Source organism: Gopherus flavomarginatus, chromosome 4 (assembly GCF_025201925.1).
Source record: "Gopherus flavomarginatus isolate rGopFla2 chromosome 4, rGopFla2.mat.asm, whole genome shotgun sequence".
Classification (NCBI taxonomy): Eukaryota; Metazoa; Chordata; order Testudines; family Testudinidae; genus Gopherus; species Gopherus flavomarginatus.
In genome coordinates, this window is record NC_066620.1 from 49901964 (window position 1) to 49921562 (window position 19599).

General features: G+C 44.2%; 1 protein-coding gene across 6 annotated transcripts in view; it reads left to right on the forward strand.

Moving 5' to 3' along the window:
- The window catches only part of KCTD3 (potassium channel tetramerization domain containing 3), a 60233-nt gene that overhangs the window by 11994 nt on the left and 28640 nt on the right, over window positions 1-19599 (forward strand). For all 6 annotated transcript variants that reach the window (XM_050950216.1, XM_050950217.1, XM_050950218.1 and 3 more), the window contains exons 3-8: window positions 8384-8429; window positions 13009-13082; window positions 13626-13684; window positions 13926-14006; window positions 16452-16592; window positions 19053-19143. In XM_050950216.1, the coding sequence (XP_050806173.1) occupies window positions 8384-8429; window positions 13009-13082; window positions 13626-13684; window positions 13926-14006; window positions 16452-16592; window positions 19053-19143 (492 nt within the window). The remainder of the gene's footprint in view (window positions 1-8383; window positions 8430-13008; window positions 13083-13625; window positions 13685-13925; window positions 14007-16451; window positions 16593-19052; window positions 19144-19599) is intronic.

The window sequence follows — 19599 nt, forward strand, 5'->3', positions numbered from 1 at the left end:
GGAAAATTTTGAAAGAGCCTGTCTTGGGTACAGCATTCCCGAAGACCAGTACATGGTAGAATTGAGGTCACAGCTCAGTGGACCTTTAGCAGAGGTGGCAGCTGAAATGCCTAAGCACCAAATGAATGACTATAAACTTTTTCTAACCAAGGCCAGATACAGGATGGGGATAACCCCAGATCATGCCCGTCGGCGCTTCAGAACCCAAAAGTGGAAACCAGAGGTGTCATTTCCCAAACACGCCTACTACATTGCAAAAAACTATGAGGCCTGGCTAACAGGAAACAACATTCAAACCTTGGAAGAACTGAACCTCCTCATACAAATGGAGCAGTTCTTGGATGGTGTTCCTGAAGACATCACACGGTACATACAAGATGGAAACCCCAAGAATATCGCTGAGGCGGGGGAGATTGGAGCCAAATGGATGGAACTGGCAGAAAGCAAGAAAGCTACTGTCAAGGGGAACGATTACCCCAGGGGGCACACAGACCATAAACCCTACAACCGAGGACAGCCAAAGACCCCACATACCACCCAAGTAAAGCCACAGATACCCTACCCTTCAACCTCACCAGTCTCCAGTAACTCACCTCGGCCCAGTGACCCATCAGATGGAAGATGCTTTAAGTGTAATGAACTGGGACATATCAAGGCCAACTGTCCCAAGAACACCATGCGAGTGCAATTCATTACACCACCATCACACCAAAGATCCCCAGGCCCGGATGCCTCTCAAATACCCTTGGAGCGAAGGGAAAATTTGAGAGTGGGCGGAAAGAAGGTTACTGCGTGGAGAGACACGGGGGCACAAGTGTCAGCTATCCACCAATCCTTCGTTGACCCCAAATTCATCAACCCAAAGGCCCAAGTGACAATTTACCCCTTCATGTCACAAGCTGTAGACTTGCCTACAGCTCAACTGCCTGTCCAGTACAAAGGCTGGTCAGGAATGTGGACTTTTGCAGTCTATGACAATTATCCTATCCCCATGCTACTGGGGGAAGACTTGGCCAACCAGGTGAGGCGGGCCAAGAGAGTGGGAATGGTTACACGTAGCCAAACCAGGCAAGCTTCCAGACCCATTCCTGTTCCTGAACCGTCCACAGAGGCCCCGTCTGTGTTACCAGAGACCCAGACAGAGGTAGTGGACCCGGATTCCATGCCTACCACTGAAACAGACCCAGCATCTCCAGTCCCAGGCCCGGAACTGGAACAGCAACCAGCACCAGCAAGTGCAACCCCATCTTCAAACTCAACGCCAGAGGGCGCCAGCGAGCCAAAACTGGCAGAAGCAACAGACAGCCATACCCAAAAGGCTCAGCCAGAGCCTGAAATACCCTCAGGTGCACCAGCGGAGAGCGGTTCACCAGCAACGGAAACAACCCCATCACCTACATCGCTTCCAGAGGGACCAAGCCCAAGTCCACAGTCTGAGGAAGAACTGGTGACCCCAGCCTCAAGGGAACAGTTCCAGGCTGAGCAGGAAGCGGATGACAGCCTTCAGAAAGCTTGGGCGGCGGCACGGAGCACCCCACCGCCTCTCAGCTCTTCTAATCGATCCCGGTTTGTTATAGACCAAGGACTTTTATACAAGGAAATTCTTTCTGGTGGACACCGGGAAGAATGGCAGCCGCAAAAACAGTTGGTGGTTCCAACTAAGTACCGGGGGAAGCTCTTAAGCTTAGCCCATGATCATCCCAGTGGCCATGCTGGGGTGAACAGAACCAAGGACCGGTTGGGGAAGTCCTTCCACTGGGAGGGGATGGGCAAGGACGTTGCCAAGTATGTCCGGTCTTGTAAGGTATGCCAAAGAGTGGGAAAGCCCCAAGACCAGGTCAAGGCCCCTCTCCAGCCACTCCCCATAATTGAGGTCCCATTTCAGCAAGTAGCTGTGGATATTCTGGGCCCTTTCCCAAAAAAGACGCCCAGAGGAAAGCAGTACGTACTGACTTTAGTGGACTTTGCTACCCGATGGCCAGAAGCAGTAGCTCTAGGCAACACCAGGGCTAACACTGTGTGCCTGGCCCTAACAGACATCTTTGCCAGGGTAGGTTGGCCCTCTGACATCCTTACAGATTCAGGGTCTAATTTCCTGGCAGGGACCATGGAAAAACTGTGGGAAACTCATGGGGTGAATCACTTGGTTGCCACCCCGTACCACCATCAAACCAATGGCCTGGTTGAAAGGTTCAATGGAACTTTGGGGGCCATGATACGAAAATTCATCAACGAATTCTCCAATAATTGGGACCTAGTGTTGCAGCAGTTGCTGTTTGCCGACAGGGCTGTACCACATCCCAGTTTAGGGTTTTCACCATTTGAACTTGTGTATGGTCACGAGGTTAAGGGGCCATTACAGTTGGTGAAACAGCAATGGGAGGGGTTTACGCCTTCTCCAGGAACTAACATTCTGGACTTTGTAAGCAACCTACAAAGCAACCTCCGACGCTCTTTAGCCCTTGCTAGAGAGAATCTAAAGGATGCTCAGGAAGAGCAAAAGGCCTGGTATGACAGACATGCCAGAGATCGGTCCTTCAAGGTAGGAGACCAGGTTATGGTCTTGAAGGCGCAACAGGCCCATAAGATGGAAGCATCATGGGAAGGGCCATTCACGGTCCAAGAGCGCCTGGGAGCTGTAAACTACCTCATAGCATTTCCCAATTCCTCACTAAAGCCTAAAGTGTACCATGTTAATTCTCTCAAGCCTTTCTATTCCAGAGACTTACAGGTTTGTCAGTTTACAGTCCAGGGAGATGATGCTGAGTGGCCTGACGGTGTCTACTACGACGGGAAAAAAGACGGTGGCGTGGAAGAGGTGAACCTCTCAACCACCCTGGAACGTCTGCAGCGGCAACAAATCAAGGAGCTGTGCACTAGCTTCGCCCCATTGTTCTCAGCCACCCCAGGACGGACTGAACGGGCATACCACTCCATTGATACAGGTAATGCTCACCCAATCAGAACCCCACCCTACCGAGTGTCTCCTCATGCCCAAGCTGCTATAGAACGGGAGATCCAAAACATGCTACAGATGGGTATAATCCGCTCATCTACCAGTGCATGGGCATCTCCAGTGGTTCTGGTACCCAAACCAGATGGGGAAATACGCTTTTGCGTGGACTACCGTAAGCTAAATGCTGTAACTCGTCCGGACAACTACCCAATGCCACGTACCGATGAGCTATTGGAAAAGTTGGGACGTGCCCAGTTCATCTCTACAATAGACTTAACCAAGGGGTACTGGCAAGTACCACTAGATGAACCTGCCAAGGAGAGGTCAGCATTCGTCACCCATGCGGGGGTGTATGAATTCAATGTCCTTCCTTTCGGCCTTCGAAATGCACCCGCCACCTTCCAGAGGCTGGTAGATGGTCTACTAGCTGGACTGGGAGAATTTGCAGTTGCCTACCTCGATGATGTGGCCATTTTTTCAGACTCCTGGCCCGAACACCTACTACACCTGGAAAAGGTCTTTGAGCGCATCAGGCAGGCAGGACTAACTGTTAAGGCCAAAAAGTGTCAAATAGGCCAAAACAGAGTGACTTACCTGGGGCACCAGGTGGGTCGAGGAACCATAAACCCCCTACAGGCCAAGGTGGATGCTATCCAAAAGTGGCCTGTCCCAAAGTCCAAGAAGCAGGTCCAATCCTTCTTAGGCTTGGCCGGATACTACAGGCGATTTGTACCACACTACAGCCAAATCGCTGCCCCACTGACCGACCTGACCAAAAAGACCCAGCCAAATGCAGTTAAGTGGACTAATAAGTGTCAAAAGGCCTTTACCCAACTTAAGGCAACGCTCATGTCTGACCCTGTGCTCAGGGCCCCGGACTTTGACAAGCCATTCCTAGTAACCACAGATGCATCTGAGCGTGGTATAGGAGCGGTGCTCATGCAGGAAGCAACAAATCACAACTTCCATCCTGTCGTGTTTCTCAGCAAGAAACTGTCTGAGAGGGAAAGTCACTGGTCAGTCAGTGAAAAGGAATGCTATGCCATTGTGTACGCCCTGGAAAAGCTACGCCCATATGTTTGGGGACGGCGGTTCCAACTACAAACTGACCATGCTGCACTAAAGTGGCTTCATACTGCCAAGGGGAACAACAAGAAACTTCTTCGTTGGAGTTTGGCTCTCCAAGATTTTGATTTTGAAATTCAACACATCACAGGAGCTTCTAACAAAGTAGCTGATGCACTCTCCCGTGAGAGTTTCCCAGAATTCAGTAGTTAAAAAGTGTTCTTAAAATGTAGAAGTCTGTTAGTTATATACTTAGGAGTATATGTAAAGGTGTATGTGTTGTATTAATCTGTTTATTTTCAAGTTCTAGAAGGAAATCGCCGCCAGTGAGCTTCCCCACTGTCTGCAATTTGGGGGGCGTGTCATAAACAGATAGCTAAGGGTTAATGTCTCTTTCACCTGAAGCACCTGACCAGAGGACCAATCAGGAAACCGGATTTTTTCAACTTTGGGTGGAGGGATTTGAGTGTCTTGGTCTTTGTTTTCTGGCTGCCTGCTTGCTCTGAGCTTTGGAGAAGTAGTTCTATTTTCTAGTCTTCTGTTTCCAAGTGTAAGGACAAAGAGATCAGATAGTAAGTTATATGGTTTCTTTTCTTTGGTATTTGCATGAATATAAGTGCTGGAGTGCTTTGATTTGTATTCTTTTGGAATAAGGCTGTTTATTCGATATTCTTTTAAGCAATTGACCCTGTGTTGTATCATCCTAATACAGAGAGAACATTTGTACTTATTTTTCTTTCTTTTTATATAAAGCTTTCTTTTAAGACCTGTTGGAGTTTTTCTTTACTTCAGGGAAATTGAGTCTGTACTCACCAGGGAATTGGTGGGAGGAAGAAATCAGGGGAGATCTGTGTGTGTTGAAGTGGCTAGCCTGATTTTGCATTCCCTCTGGGTGAAGAGGAAAGTACTTTTTGTTTCCAGGACTGGAAGCAGAGAGGGGGAGTCACTCTGTGTAGTTTCACAGAGCTTGTGTCTGTGTATCTCTCCAGGAGCATCTGGAGGGGGGAAGGGAAAAAGGATTATTTCCCTTGTTGTGAGACTCAAGGGATTTGGGTCTTGGGGTCCCCAGGGAAGGTTTTTCAGAGGGACCAGAGTGCCCCAAAACACTCTAATTTTTTGGGTGGTGGCAGCAGGTACCAGGTCCAAGCTGGTAACCAAGCTTGGAGGTTTTCATGCTAACCCCCATATTTTGGACGCTAAGGTCCAAATCTGGGACTAAGGTTATTACAATGAGCGAGAAAGTTGCAGCGCTGTAAAGCGCCAGTGTAGACAAGGCCTCAGTTACAACTCCCTCCTGCTGTCAGTGTTGGGGCAGAGCAAAGGAGGAGGATGGAATGGTGAAGGGATCATTCATCTTCCTGAGATACTCATGCTGTGGGTGGGAGGGTCAGTGTGTGGGTGAAGCTGAGCCAGACCTGCATTAGATCAGCAGTATCCACCTTCTCCACTGCTGTTGCACAGTATGCTTCTTTAATTAAAATTGTAAGAGTTTCCCCATTATGAATTTGACACACAGTTTTTCCCCTCGTTTTTTTGTTTTGTTTTGTTTTTTGGTCTACTCATAGCGTATAAAAAATATTGCCAGGTCGGGAGGAAGGAATAAACTGTCCATATGATCAGTTTTTCTGTCTCCATCCTTCTCCAATGAGTCAGTTGTTAGCTTATTGAATGTGAGGGTTTATTATCCTCTATAAAAATTATTTTATCCTATCTAATGAAACTGTGGATATTCTCATGTCTCACTATTTTGACTCCTAGCAAACACTTGGCCTTAAAATGATATCTAGTAGCAATAAGTTCCACATATTAATTATGCATTGTTAAAAATCCTTCTATTGGTTTGAAATGCGTTGCCTTTCAAATTTCATTTTAAATGTCTGCTTGTGCTTGTATCGTGAGAGGGATAAATAGGAGCACCGTATTTACCTTCTCCATGACATACATTATTTTGTATACCGTGCTACTCCTTTAGGAGAGTTAGAAGTTAGATATTTAAATTCTTTTGTCTTCATATGTGAGAGAATTTTCAATATGTTATCTTTTAAAAAATAGTATTTCTTGCTCTTTACAGGAAGTAGCCTTCCAAATCAGAACAATAAAGAAGCTTGTCAGTCACTTCTAACCCTCCCAAATATACTGGGCTTTTCATCATTATTTTTAGGAAAAATCATGGTTTCTTCCAGCTACACTCTCTTTCCTCGACTACCTTTCAAGCACATGCGGATTAAGGTTTCCTGGGGCCCTGGGCCAGAGCAAGTGGGGGGACCTTCCCCACTCCTTTGCCTTCAGGCAGCCCCCGTTCCACGTCTTCTGCCTGTGGCCCTGTCCACAGCCCCACACCTTTCTGCCCACCTCTGTTTCACCCAGGGTCCCACCCATTCTGCCTCCCACTGCAGCCTTGCAACGTCTTTTGCTCCTTTCTGCCCACTTTTCCCTGCCCCCGTGGCCCCAAGGCCAGAGAAACTCTGTCCCCTGCACTGCAGGGCGCAGTGGGGAGTGAGAGCTGCTCCAGTCCCAGGGCCACAGTGGGGGGCTGGGTGCTGGAGCTTCCCCTGTGTTTCTGAGGGGGACCAGAGTTGGGACACAGGGGCTTGTCGCACCCTACCTGCCCAGCGCTTCTGCCGGAGGGCGGGGTTGGATGCGCGGGCTTCCCCTGTCACCCCGTGGCTTCTGCCGGGGGATGAGTGGGAAGCACTGGCTTCTGTTGGGGATGGGGTCTGCTATGGGGGACTTTCCCCGTCCTGCGGCTTCTGCTGAGGGGGGAGGGAGAGAGGCTTCCCCTGTCCTGCAGCTTCTGCCGGGGAACGGGATTGGGCTTGGGCTTCTGGGGGAGGATCCCCCACCCCTCCTGCCTGATGCTGCTACCATGGGGCAGGGCATGAGGGTGTCTCCCTCCCACCTGGCAAGGTGGGGCTCCTGGCTTCCACCATCCAGGGGCAAATTTTTTCCAGAGCCCCGGTTGGCCAGGGCCCCTGAGCACAGGCCCCGTCAGCCCAGTGGCTAATCCACCATGCCTTCACTTACCAACAGGCTGTCAGAACTCCAAGTTCCTATCCCTGGCAGCTGGTATCTTCACAGAGGGAGATAAGCGATGGTGGAATTTTCACGTCACCATGGCTTTCTGCCTTTCATGTTTGAAGAGGATGAAAGAAGAATCCTAGTGAATGAGGTTGCTGGGCAGCAATATCTCTGGCAGCTACACTGAAACCGTGAAGTAAATGGAGTTCCAGGGAGATGTCCTCCTGTTCTATGCCATACGGAGGAGGAGGCAGCACAGGGAACCAACCCCCTTCCTGTCCTGCAACTCTCTATCTTCCATGCTAAAGGATCTCAGCAGATAGCTAATTTTTATGCTAGTACAATAACATTGGAGTATAAATCAGAGCTCCAACAAAACGGTGTCTGGATGAGTTTTTCATTAATTTCCTTCCAGAGATCATGAAGAATTCATGGAGTCAAACTGCCTGGAAGATTTGGAGCTTGACACTTGCTCAGTTATTAGGGGATTTCTAACTTTGAGTCATGGAAATACAGTTGGGTTATTTGTATAATGGAGTATTAGAATATTTCTGCATGTGTGTTGTCAGTAGCTACTGGTGTGGTGCTGTGCTCTTGTTCGATGATGATAACAATTGGCTGTGTGAGTGTTCCCTTTGTGTGCTGCCCCAGTTCTGCGCAGATAGCTGACACAGCAAACCCCGAGAGAACCCCCAAAGACCACACTCTAGTAAGGTATGAAAGAACCCGAGCCAGGTTTATTGTCAAACGAAGCACAGTAATAGTTTTCCATAGATTCTACAAAACATACGACGAATTTGTGCCCCCAGCAATGGATCGGCTTAGTCAGTGGCGGGACTTTCCACTGCCTCCTAGGCCAGACAGAGATGTGCTGTCTGGGACCTACTTTTATACAGTTACAGGACAGATTACTCATCCCTACTGATGTACTGAGGTACAGCCCCGTGACTTACTGGGGGCTGTCTCCTCCTTTGATCATGTTGTTTCAGACAGATCTAGCCATCGTTCTGTTTTTTTGACGCTGTCTTTAAGATGTACCTGCCTGTTCCTCGTTATCTCTGTGGAGTGTTCTGGTGCCATCTTGGCGCACGTTCCTCTTATTAGCACTTATGTGTGGATGCACCTTCTAGCAGCCCTCTTCTTGCCATCTGGGGCCTACCTCTGGTTCACAGCCCAGCTTTTGCTTAGCAGTGCCTGGAAGTACTTTGGTTCAGTCTTCAGGCCTCAGACTGGGCCTCTGACACAAGAGTTTATGTTTCAAGGCCTCATCTTACTACAACATGTTTAATGCTCTCTCCTTCTAGACTGCATAATAACTCAAAACAAATATTTTATGCTTTTCAGTTTACTGAGTGGAAGAATTTCAACACTTAAAGATGAAACTGGTGCTGTGAGTAATGCTACTGATAATTTATAAGAATGAATACTTATTTCCAAATTGGGTCGGTTTAGCTGAAGTAACTTCTATACTGAAGCTCATACTAATAGTTCTAAAATGACAGAGTATTATTGATACATAGATCAGTTCTATAGATACAGTAAATACAGCAGACTAACATCTGACCCTCTGTGACGATGCTGCCTGTGGGAGCCAGCTGAGGTTACTCAGTTAGAGTGAACTGCAAACAGAATGGGGCAGACAAACCCCAGAAGCTGGTGGATATTCCAACACTTAGATTTACCAAGCCAGCACAAAACAGCTTCTATAATACCTCACTGGTTACTCAGAAGTCCAGACAGTGCAGTCCCCTTAAAATGCCCAGCCTTAGGCCTCCATCCAGACACAACATGTCAGATATGACGACGATTGCTGAAAATCTTATCTCCTCATATAAAAGAAAAGGTTCTCCTGATCCCAAAGGACCAAGCCCCAGACCCAGGTCAAATGCTAACTTAAATCTTACCCAAAATACATGCTTATAACCAATTCTTATCTATTAATTAAAATTTATTAGAAAAGAGTGAGTGTTGTTTAAAAGATCAATATATATGTATATATACGGACTTGAGGTTCAGGTACATAGCAGAGATGAGTTTGTAGTTGCCAAAAGTCCTTTTAGAAATAGTCCATAGGTTATAGTCCAATGTCCATATTCAGGGTGACTCCAGTCAGTGACTGGGGATCTCAATCCTTATTATGGCTTAAGGTTTCCCTCTCTTGAAACCAAAGCAGATCTGAGATGAAGAAGGATCATGTCCCAGGGTTTTTATACATTTCCTGCAGCCTTTTGGCCTGAGAAAACAATAGGCTTAACTTTCCTTCTTCCAAACATCTCATGGCAATTAGCACAGGATAATTTATCCATTAAACAGTTCAGATACAGGTTACCACAATCTTCAAAGAGACATATAGACAGTAATACAATTTCCCTCAAGTGTCTTCCTAAATACTAATACTCCTTTTTTTGATCTTTGAATTAGAGCTATAGCAATAGACAAGACTTGTTTGCTTACATCACTAAACCTGAGCAAACAGCTTCCCTTCTATCTCTTAACAATGCAGGCCTGCATTTCAAACCTCTATTCATTTACTATCTTCCTAACCAGTCTAAATGTTCAGCCATGGGTCAGGTCAGTCTGTGAGTTAATGAACTCTTTCTGGCTCTGTCATCTTTCAATGAGATATTATATTACACTCTCAGCCCCCTGTATGCCAGTGTCATTTTTCCATCAAATGACCACCACCAGAAGACCCAAAAAAGTCAATTTTAATTAAAAAGCTAATGGTAACATTTTCAGAAGTGCTCAAGTCATTTAGGAGTCAATGGGGCACAGACTTCTAAGTCCCTTTGACCCTATATGACTTAGGTACATTTGAAAATGTTACCCATATAAACTGAATAGGATATTTCATACATCATGAAGGAACCTCACAGTGAACTTTCAGAACAGGATGCATAATGAATGGCTTCATAGTGAATGCCCAGAGCAAGCATAGTTCTGTGCTTTTTCTTTTGGTATGGGTATCTTTTTTTACTTCAAACACTATCAGTTAAATTGTTCAGGTTTCCAGTATGGGAAACACAAGTTTTGGAAGTATTAACTGCCCTGAAAGATAGCATAGATTTGAAAGAAAGTAAGGCTTTTAGATTTGAGGGGAAATAGGGTATGTCTAGGTAGGTGAAGTAAAGTTTTGCAGGTGTGACCATTTGAATGAAGGTCAACAAACAACAGGAGGAAAGAGATCCTCTTGCCTACTTTCTTTTCATGGCCCTTGTTTCCATTCTAATATGGATAAAAAAGGAAGATAAAGGAATGTGCATATTGCTACACCAATGTTTCTTTACATCTCCCTTTACATACTCAGAAACAAATGGTTTAAACTTGCTAATTGCTTTGCTCATTGTTAAAAACTAATACTTTTAAACTGAGGGACCCATAATCAGAAAATATATTCCTAATTTACAAAATTCAGCCTTGTGTGCAGTGTGGTTGTAGCCGTGTCAGTTCCAGGATATTAGAGAAACAAGATGGGTGAGGTAATACCTTTTATTGGACCAACTTCTGTTGGTGAGAGAGACAAGCTTCCAAGCCACATAACACTCTTCTTCAAGTCTGGGAAAGTTACTCCCAGCATCACAGCAAAATGCAGAGTGGAACAGATTATTTAACGTAAGTAGTTAGCACATATTGTAAGGGACCATTCCCAGTTGAGTGGCTCATTAATACCTCTGCAGTCATGGGACAAAAAGAGGGGATTAGTGGGTTACAGATTATTGTAATAAAACTTAAATCCAGTGTCTCTGTTGGTGAACATTTTTCACGAAGCAATCAATCTATATCTGACCTATCATTCTTCATCCTCAAAGGAAACCTGCACAGCATTTTCAAGTGAGCCTCGAAGCTTAAATTTATTATTCTGCTAGACACTAAAAATCATGGCTTGGAAGCTTGTCTCATGAACAGAAGTTGGTCCAATAAAAGATATTACCTTATCCATCTGGTCTCTTTAACAGTTGAGCCTGCGCATGACATTGAAAACTATTGCTAAATGTAATATCAACAAACAACTTTGCAAAGTAACTTTAACAGTCCTTTGCATCTGCAGTGCATAATGTCAGGTTTCAGAGTAGCAGCCGTGTTAATCTGTATCCGCAAAAAGAACAGAAGTACTTGTGGCACCTTAGAGACTAACAAATTTATTTGAGCATAAGCTTTCGTGGGCTAACACCTGCTTCATCGGATGCACGTAGTGGAAAATACAGTAGGAAGATATTTATATACACAGAGAACATGTAACAATGGGTGTTAACGTATACACTATAAGGAGAGTGATCAGTTAAGGTGAGCTATTACCAGCAGGAGAGAAAAAAAACTTTTTGTAGAGGTAAGCAACATGCCCCATTTCCAGCAGTTGACAAAAAGATGTGAGGAACCATAGGGAGGAAAAATAAACATGGGGAAATAGTTTTACTTTGTGTATGACCCATCCCTTCCTCAGACCTTCTTGTCAACTGCTGGAAATGGGCCATTTTGATTACCACTACAAAAAGTTTTTTTTCTCTCCTGCTGGTAATAGCTCACCTTAACTGATCACTCATTATAGTGTGTATGGTAGCACCCATTGTTTCATGTTTTTTCATATATATATATATATATATATACCTTCCTACTGTATTTTCCACTGCATGCATCCGATGAAGTGGGTGTTAGCCCACAAAAGCTTATGCTCAAATAAATTTGTTAGTCTCTAAGGTGCCACAAGTACTCCTGTTCTTAGTGCATAATATGTGATACTTACTCCATTTACAAATAAACTTTTTTCTTTTAATCAAACTTGTGAACTACAGTCATATCAATAATGGAAGGGGAGGCTTACACTTCAAAAAAAAAAAAAAAAGTATATTAGCCCAAGCACACAAACTTTTCTTGACCTTGAAATGACATTTGTGATGACAATAATTAATTATAATTTGCTTTTTCATCAAAGAGTCAAGCAAAATTTCAATCTTTTGAGATATACTTGAAAAATTTAAATCTATTATGGAGGTTTATACTGCTGTTCATCTCCTTAGTATCTGAGTCCCTTCCACATAAAATCAATAGCAAAGTCCCTAGTGGACTTCCTTTTCCAGGTAAAAACTCTGTTTGCAGTAGGGTTGGGGTGTGTGTTTAAGAGTCAGGGCTGCAGTGTGTACTCTATGGATATGTTTACACTGCAGTTAGACAGTTGCAGCTGGCCCAAATCAGCTGGCTTGGGCTGCAAGGCTGTTTAATTTCAGGGTAGACTTCTGGGCTCAGGCTGCAGCCCACACTCTAGGACCTGTGAGGTGGGAGGGTCCTCAGGATGCAGTTTGCGCCCAGAACTCCACCCTGCAATTAAAAAGCCCTGCAGCCCGAGCTCCAGTCTGCTGGAAGAGGCCAGCTATGGGTTTTTAATTGCTGTATAGACACAGGGCAGAAACTTCTTATATTGTTTGTATCTAAACATTCTGGGCTAAATCTTATGAGTTGAGTGCCTCACATGGTCACCTACCACATATCATTATGGGCAGGACCGGTGCTAGAGTTTTTCGCGCCATAGGCGCACGGCCGTTTCGCCACCCCGCGCACCGCTCCCGCGGCTCCGGTGGAGCTGCCGCAGCCAATTCTGCGGAGGGTCCATTGGTCCGTGGCTCCGGTGGAGCTGCCGCAGCTGTGCCTGTGGGAGGTCCACTGGAGCCGCGCGGGACCAGTGGACCGTCCGCAGGCGTGCCTGCTGCAGCTCCACCAGAGCCGCGGACCAACGGATCCTCCGCAGGCATGACTGCGGCAGGTCCACCGGAGCCGCCTGCCGCCCCCCCTGGCAAAATGCCGCCCCCCGAAAATCCTGGCGCCCTAGGCGATTGCCTAGTTCGCCTCAATGGAAGCACCGGCCCTGATTATGGGACATGAAACTGATGGGCACCTCAAAAGAATGATAATATAGTTGTTAGTCAAAAGCAAACTCTTAATGCAAAAAAGAATAAATTAACTATCTTTATTTGTAGATATTTATTGATAGAGATCCAGCGGCATTTGCACCCATTTTAAATTTTCTTCGTACAAAGGAGCTGGACTTACGGTAAGAAGTTCTAATTCTTCTAAAAACCTCTCAGTACAGTTCACATGGGTGGAAATTTTAAAATCCTTTTTGATAGGTGTTTTCTAATTCCACTGATCAATCGGAACTCAGGTCCTATTTCCTTAGTTCCATGTTTCATGCAGGTGACAGAATGGACAGAATTTATTAAACTTCAGTTGAATACAATTTCATATATTTAAACCATTTCAGTACAATACATTTCTCAATCAAATCTTTTGTTGTGGGTTTTTCTGTATTTTTAACTTTAATGGAGTGATCTGTACCCATAAAGATTACTGTATCTCCTGCTAAAGACTGAGTCCAGCTCTGAGGTGGAAATGTTGTGTTCAGTTATTAAAATAAGGAGGTTCAGGTCTGATATTTATTGTGTGAACTCACACTTCTAGTTTTTACTTTATGATCCTCCAAGATATAATACCTAGTTTAAAAAAAATCAATCTTCTTTTTTCAAAGGGGGGAAAAAAGTGATTTCAAGGCATTGCTTTCCTTTGTTCTTGTGTTTTTGTTTTTGTTTTTTTCCAGGGGAGTGAGTATTAATGTTCTCAGGCATGAAGCTGAATTTTATGGAATCACTCCTCTAGGTAAATGTTTGCATTAAAATTATGTGGTTCCTAATGGTTGCGCTGCCATAATAATAACCTACTCATGATTCCAAGATTTGGGACAATTATGAGCCAGAAGACTGCTGAACTTATCTGTGCTGAAGTTGACAATATTCAAGTAGATATTTTTAAAATCTCATCTATCTCTTTAAATGAAGCTTGAGAAAATAAAACTTAATTGAAGTTCTTTGCTTTTGATGTTTATATATATTTTGTTTAGTAAGAAGACTACTCTTATGTGAAGAGCTGGAACGCTCATCATGTGGCAGTGTCCTTTTTCATGGCTACCTGCCTCCACCAGGTACTTCTATATTCTTTGACTGTGCACTTCATATACTACTTCCAACCATTGATCTTTACACTGGATAGTTATGTAATCTGTCATCTTCTACTATTAATGATAAAGGTTTTAATTTTAAGATTATGTCTACACTTAGAGCAGCCTATTGCATACATACACCCCTGTAGCATGGGTAAAAATAACAGTGTAGGTGGTGAGGCACTGCTTAGGCATATGGAGTAAAGACATGCCAGAGCATTGGAGTATATACCCTACACAGCTCTCCACACACTCAAGCAGTGCCTCCCCTTTCTACGCTGCTGTTTTTAGCAGTATAGCATCTCACTGCCTAAGCCTTTTCCCCATGGGTGGCAGGTGAACTGTCCGAGGCCTCACCCCTACCCTTCCGCCCCCATGTGCCCCGGCCCCAGAGTGCCTAGTGGGCGGCATGGCTCCAGCCCCAGCACACCCCCTGTGCCAGGCAGGTGGGTTTCCCCGCTGCAGGGGAAGGCTCTGGTAGTGGGGAGGCAGCCACATGTAGCTGCACACCATGGTGTGGATGAGCCTGCTCCTTTGCTGAGGCATGGAACCTATCACTCTGCCAGTGCAGACACGGCTTAAGAGGGTAAGCTGTAACACTTGGTGCAATATTGTGTACATCCTTTCATTCTTGAATTTGGTGTATGTTTGTATTGCTAGTCTTCTGTATGCATTATGTAATAGTGCAGGTTAAGTGGCTGGGAAACACAATGGATTAATGCAGAACAAAGTGGAATTGAGAGTAGACTACACAAGCGATTTCCTTGTGCAATATAAGTAGGGTAGGTGTTTCTAACGTGAAACCATTTCCTGTAGAGGTAGGTGATTCATATTTTTTCATCTCTCCATGGAGGAAGATGATTCTCAATGCAAACTGACTTGTTTTGAAAAATTACACGAATGTGCCATATTAAGAAATGAAAGTTCATTCCAAGATCAACAACAATGGTCTGAACAGCACAGCTGGTGCCTTGAGTCTTAATTACAAATTGGAAAATTAGCCTTTTGCTGACAGCAGTCCCTAGCATAGGGCCATCTCAAGCCAATGCCAAAAAGAAGGGGTTCTCGCAACAGATTTTTTTGGCAGTCTTGGAGTGTGGTCACTGACTCTTGCTGGTGGCTGCTCTGACAATTTTTCCTAAAATACTTAGTTAACTTTAGGAAAAACAAATAAATATGCACATACACGTCCAAATCATTGTCATCTATTTATATAGTAGGAAGGTGGTAGGAAATAGAGCTCCCCATTCAGCGCACCTGGACTTTGCTCCTGTTCTTGTGCTTGGACCATGTCACAGAGTGGGAGACCCTCACCCTTGCTGGGCAGCTGCCAAGCCCTGCAGAAGCCTGGAGTGGTTGATGTGCTGCGGTAGCTACAACAACTTCAAACAGCGAGTGCAGCCCCAGGCTGGGGAAGCACCAATCTGTGTCTCTGTCCCTGCCTCATGTGATCCTTCAGAGAGAGCCTGCCCTGAGGAAGGTGGGTCAGGAACTCACTGGTTGCCTGCCGAGTCCCAGGCTCCCTGTGACCCAGGCAGGCAGGAGTGCGGGAGCTGCCCAGGAGCGCTCCAGCGACTGAACGCTGCAGCCCCCTCCATTGACAAGAGCCACCTCCAGCACCATGCACACCGGCCCCGTATGTCACCAGAGGTGCTACCCTTAGCCTCTGAGGAGGCTACATGGTGTAGGACACCGATCCCTGCTGGCAGTACCAGTGCAAACACCAAGGCAGTGCATCTTGCTTCTCTTGGTAACAGCTATTCAGGAGCAACAGCTGGGTGCTGCAGGGAGGGGCCACTGCTTTGCCCCCTCCCCAATCTCCGCCTAGGTTTTGGAGGCTGATGTGGCTGCAAAAAAATCCGCCAGTAGCTGTATGCGGCCATGCTGACTGCATTTGAGAAACATTTAATTACTAGTGTAGAAGGGAAGAATCCCTCTTCCACACCGTTACAGAAAGAGGTTTTGTGCTGTCTACGCTAGCAGTTAAACTATATTTGACATCTGCTGAAGAGGGACAGTTACTGCATTGGGTGAGTTTCAGCATATAGATGATTACTGACCCAGTTATCACATTGTCTCTGTGTACCTCTCTGACCTGTGTACTTTGACTTTTAGTTGTGAACTTAAATTCATTCTTGGCTATTAGGTTTCATGCTAGTCTAATTTAAATGTTTTTATAATTTCTGTTGTTGGTTTATGAACCTGACCGAACAACCTGTTTGTTTAAGTTGTACATCAATTAAACTAAATTTGGTTTCGGAAATAAAATGCAAGAGCAAATTTTGTTAACTCTGAAAGATGACTTACAAGTGTAGTAAGAATGTAAACGTTTTTAATTGTGCTTTGTATATTAACTGTTTTAGAAATTATCCTGGCACAGTAAAAGGTAAATGAAGTACAATAAAATGTCTTTCCTTTTTTCGGTAGGTATTCCCTGTCGTAAAATAAACACTACTGCTGGGCCATGTATTGATGTTAGAACAGGTCAGAACTACTCTGAAGATGAAGTTCGAGGAGGTAGTGTCCAACCTACACTTGCTGGTACTGGGGAAGGCACAGTCAGGCTTGGTAAGGAAAGTTTTCATGTACTTTTATCATGCTGGCAGTGGGATTTCCAGTGGAAATACCAAATTAAGAGGTTAATGATATGTCTCGTCTCAAACTCTAATGGTATATTTTTCTGTTTTTAAATATAAACGACAAATTCAGCAATACTTTAACATTACATATGAAAAACGGTTAGTGTTAAGATTGCAATGTCAAGCATTACAAAATTAGGAAATGGCAGAATTAAGGTTACGCATTAAATCTTAATTTGTCCCTCGTATAGATGTGCATTATGGTAGTCTTGTCTAACCTCACACAAGAATTCTGTTGCAGTCCTAGTCAGTGCTTTACATGCAAGAGAGCATCCTTTCTCTTCTTGCTATCCTCTGCCTCATTCACTGTCCATCTTGTGCATTGAATGACAAGGTTTAGTAGAACAAATAACGTGTGATCACGTAAGTAAAGATTATATCATAATCCACATGCACCAGGGGCCATAATTTAAGATGTTCAGGCAACTTGAAGTCTGGCATTTCTTAACTTTCAAGTTCTTGACTTTAAAACCTGTGCAGCAGTCTTTTAATGTAGTTTTTATGTGTAAGTCCCTAGTTTTCATTAAAAAGACAAAAACAAATTATACTGTCTGCATCTTATTTGTAACTTCTTTCTCTCATGCATCAGCATATGAACCCTGATCCTTCAGCACTGCAGCACAGACTTCTGTCACTTGAGCTGAAGAATTTAACCACAATATCTGGCAGCAGCAGCTGTGTTAGCCTCTGTGGATCAGCTGATATGTATTAAACTGTGTCCCTTTTGTCTTCTTCCCAAAGGATGTTGTGTACTGGGTCCTCAACTGTAACTCCACATTTTGTTTTGTGTTCACCTGTCCCTCCTATGCTCTTGATTCTCCAAAGAACATTGTCTCCCCTTTGGTCTGACTGGCTCTGAACAATATTTGGGGCTTGCAGACTTATTTCTTTTGGGAGGAGAAATTAATGATACAAGTTGGGTATTTCTTTGATGCAATCCTATTTTATTTACAAAGAATGTACACAAAGACTAGTTTCCCTGGACACTGTAGAAACAAATAAGCACCTGCTTCTTCGGTAAGTTCTGTTCCCGAATGAGCTCTGTCCTGCCATCTTTCAGGGCAACCCTCACAACTGCTTCCCTTGCTGTCTGGTGGCTTTCTCCCTCTGACCTACACACAGCTTGCCAAACAATCCCCTAGCATTTGCAACTAGTCCAAAGAGGACAACCACCCCCCCACCTCCCCCAGACCATGTGGCTTACCCCTGCTGAGAGATCACTGTGTAGCCAATTGCCTTGGACAGTAGCTACTGTTGTCTCCAGCTATCTTATTCCACAAAGGAACTTAAGTGCTCCTTCCAGTTAGCCTGAAAAGGGGTGGTTAGCATACCCATTGGATTTAACAAGGTCTTTGATTGCCTATCGATTTAAAGACCTGCTTGATTGCAGCCATAACTCCTTCCAGCATATGTATTGTGCCCCTGTCGCAATCCCTCCATGTTCTGTGTGCTTCCCCAAGGTTATGGTAACCCCCACCTCTTCTATTGTGATTTAACCACTCCCACATTCAGTGTCTCCTGGTTCTGCTGCTGGATCCGTTTTGTCTGTGTCCTACCCAGCTTTCTGTGGAATGCTACAGTGAGGCACTGAGACAAGGTACATGTGCAGACCTTTAGAATCATCAGCATTTTTGCTCTGTGGCCAAAAAAATCTATACTTTCCCAAACTTGTAATACCTTGTAACTCGGCCAAACCTGACTGGTTTCTGTGGACCAGCAAAAGGCATGCCCCTTACCCCAAGGCATTCCTGCTGCTGAATATCTAACGCCTTCTTCATATGATTAGAGATATTCAGAGGTCATGTGAATTTTTTTTTATAATGGCAAGTATTAGGCAAACTAAATATAGGGGTCTTTGCTATCTCCTGCTAAAATGATTGCTTTCGACAATGCCACTTTTTCATAACATAATTTTATCTAAGTAAACTTGAGCTAACAGGTAAACTTGAAGCTTATTCTCAGATATTTGGCCAATTTGACACACATTAGACGTTACTTAAAAATAAAAGCCCTCTTTTTTGCAAGAGCACGGCCCAGATTCGGTTTACCTGCCAGTTTCTACTTCTTATGAGACCTTTGATGTAGTAATTATTAGCTGTGTTGCCTTATTATACGAAAGAACATAAAAGTCCTATAGATTCAGATATCAGGAACACTGACAGATCTGTAACAGTGATTTAAGATATATTGTCAGTCATGTACTTAGCTTGTTTGTTATGTACAATTGGTGCACACCATCTGAGAAGGCAAAGCTTCATTTCTACAAAACAGTCCTAGTTTGAGACTTTTGGGTATGGTCTCCCAGTCTCTCACCTTGTATATTTAATTTGGTTAAAGAATGATGTCTGTAACTGAGGATAACCCTTTTCTTTTCATTACTATTTTCTAGGATTTCCTGTGGATCCACGAAAGGTTCTGATAGTAGCTGGCCACCATAACTGGATTGTAGCTGCATATGCCCATTTTGCTGTTTGCTATAGGTATAAATGACTTAGTAGTTTCTGGTGGATTGGGTTTTGAACTTTTTTGTTTCCTTCTACACAAAGTGTTTTAATTTGCTGATTTACTGAACGTTATGTTGCTAATTTCTGGTAAATTTTAGGAAATTTCATAGTTCTATTTAATTTGATAGTTGGACACACACACTGCATGTGTTCTATGTTGTTGTTTTATTTTTTTGAGTACTGATAGGCCACGTATAGTGTTGGCAGACACAATATGGGGAAAATTTTTTAACTCTTCTAGTTCACCCCATTCCCAATGCAGCTACTGAATACCTTGCTGTTGCAGTGATGGACTTCCCCTGAAACTTTTGCTTACGTTTTTAAAAAATTGATTTTATGATACTCAACTTTCTAACCATCAATAGTAATAGAATTGGACTTTTGATTTAATTGGTTGATCAACTGTATTTAATACAGGATTTTTTAAAAAGT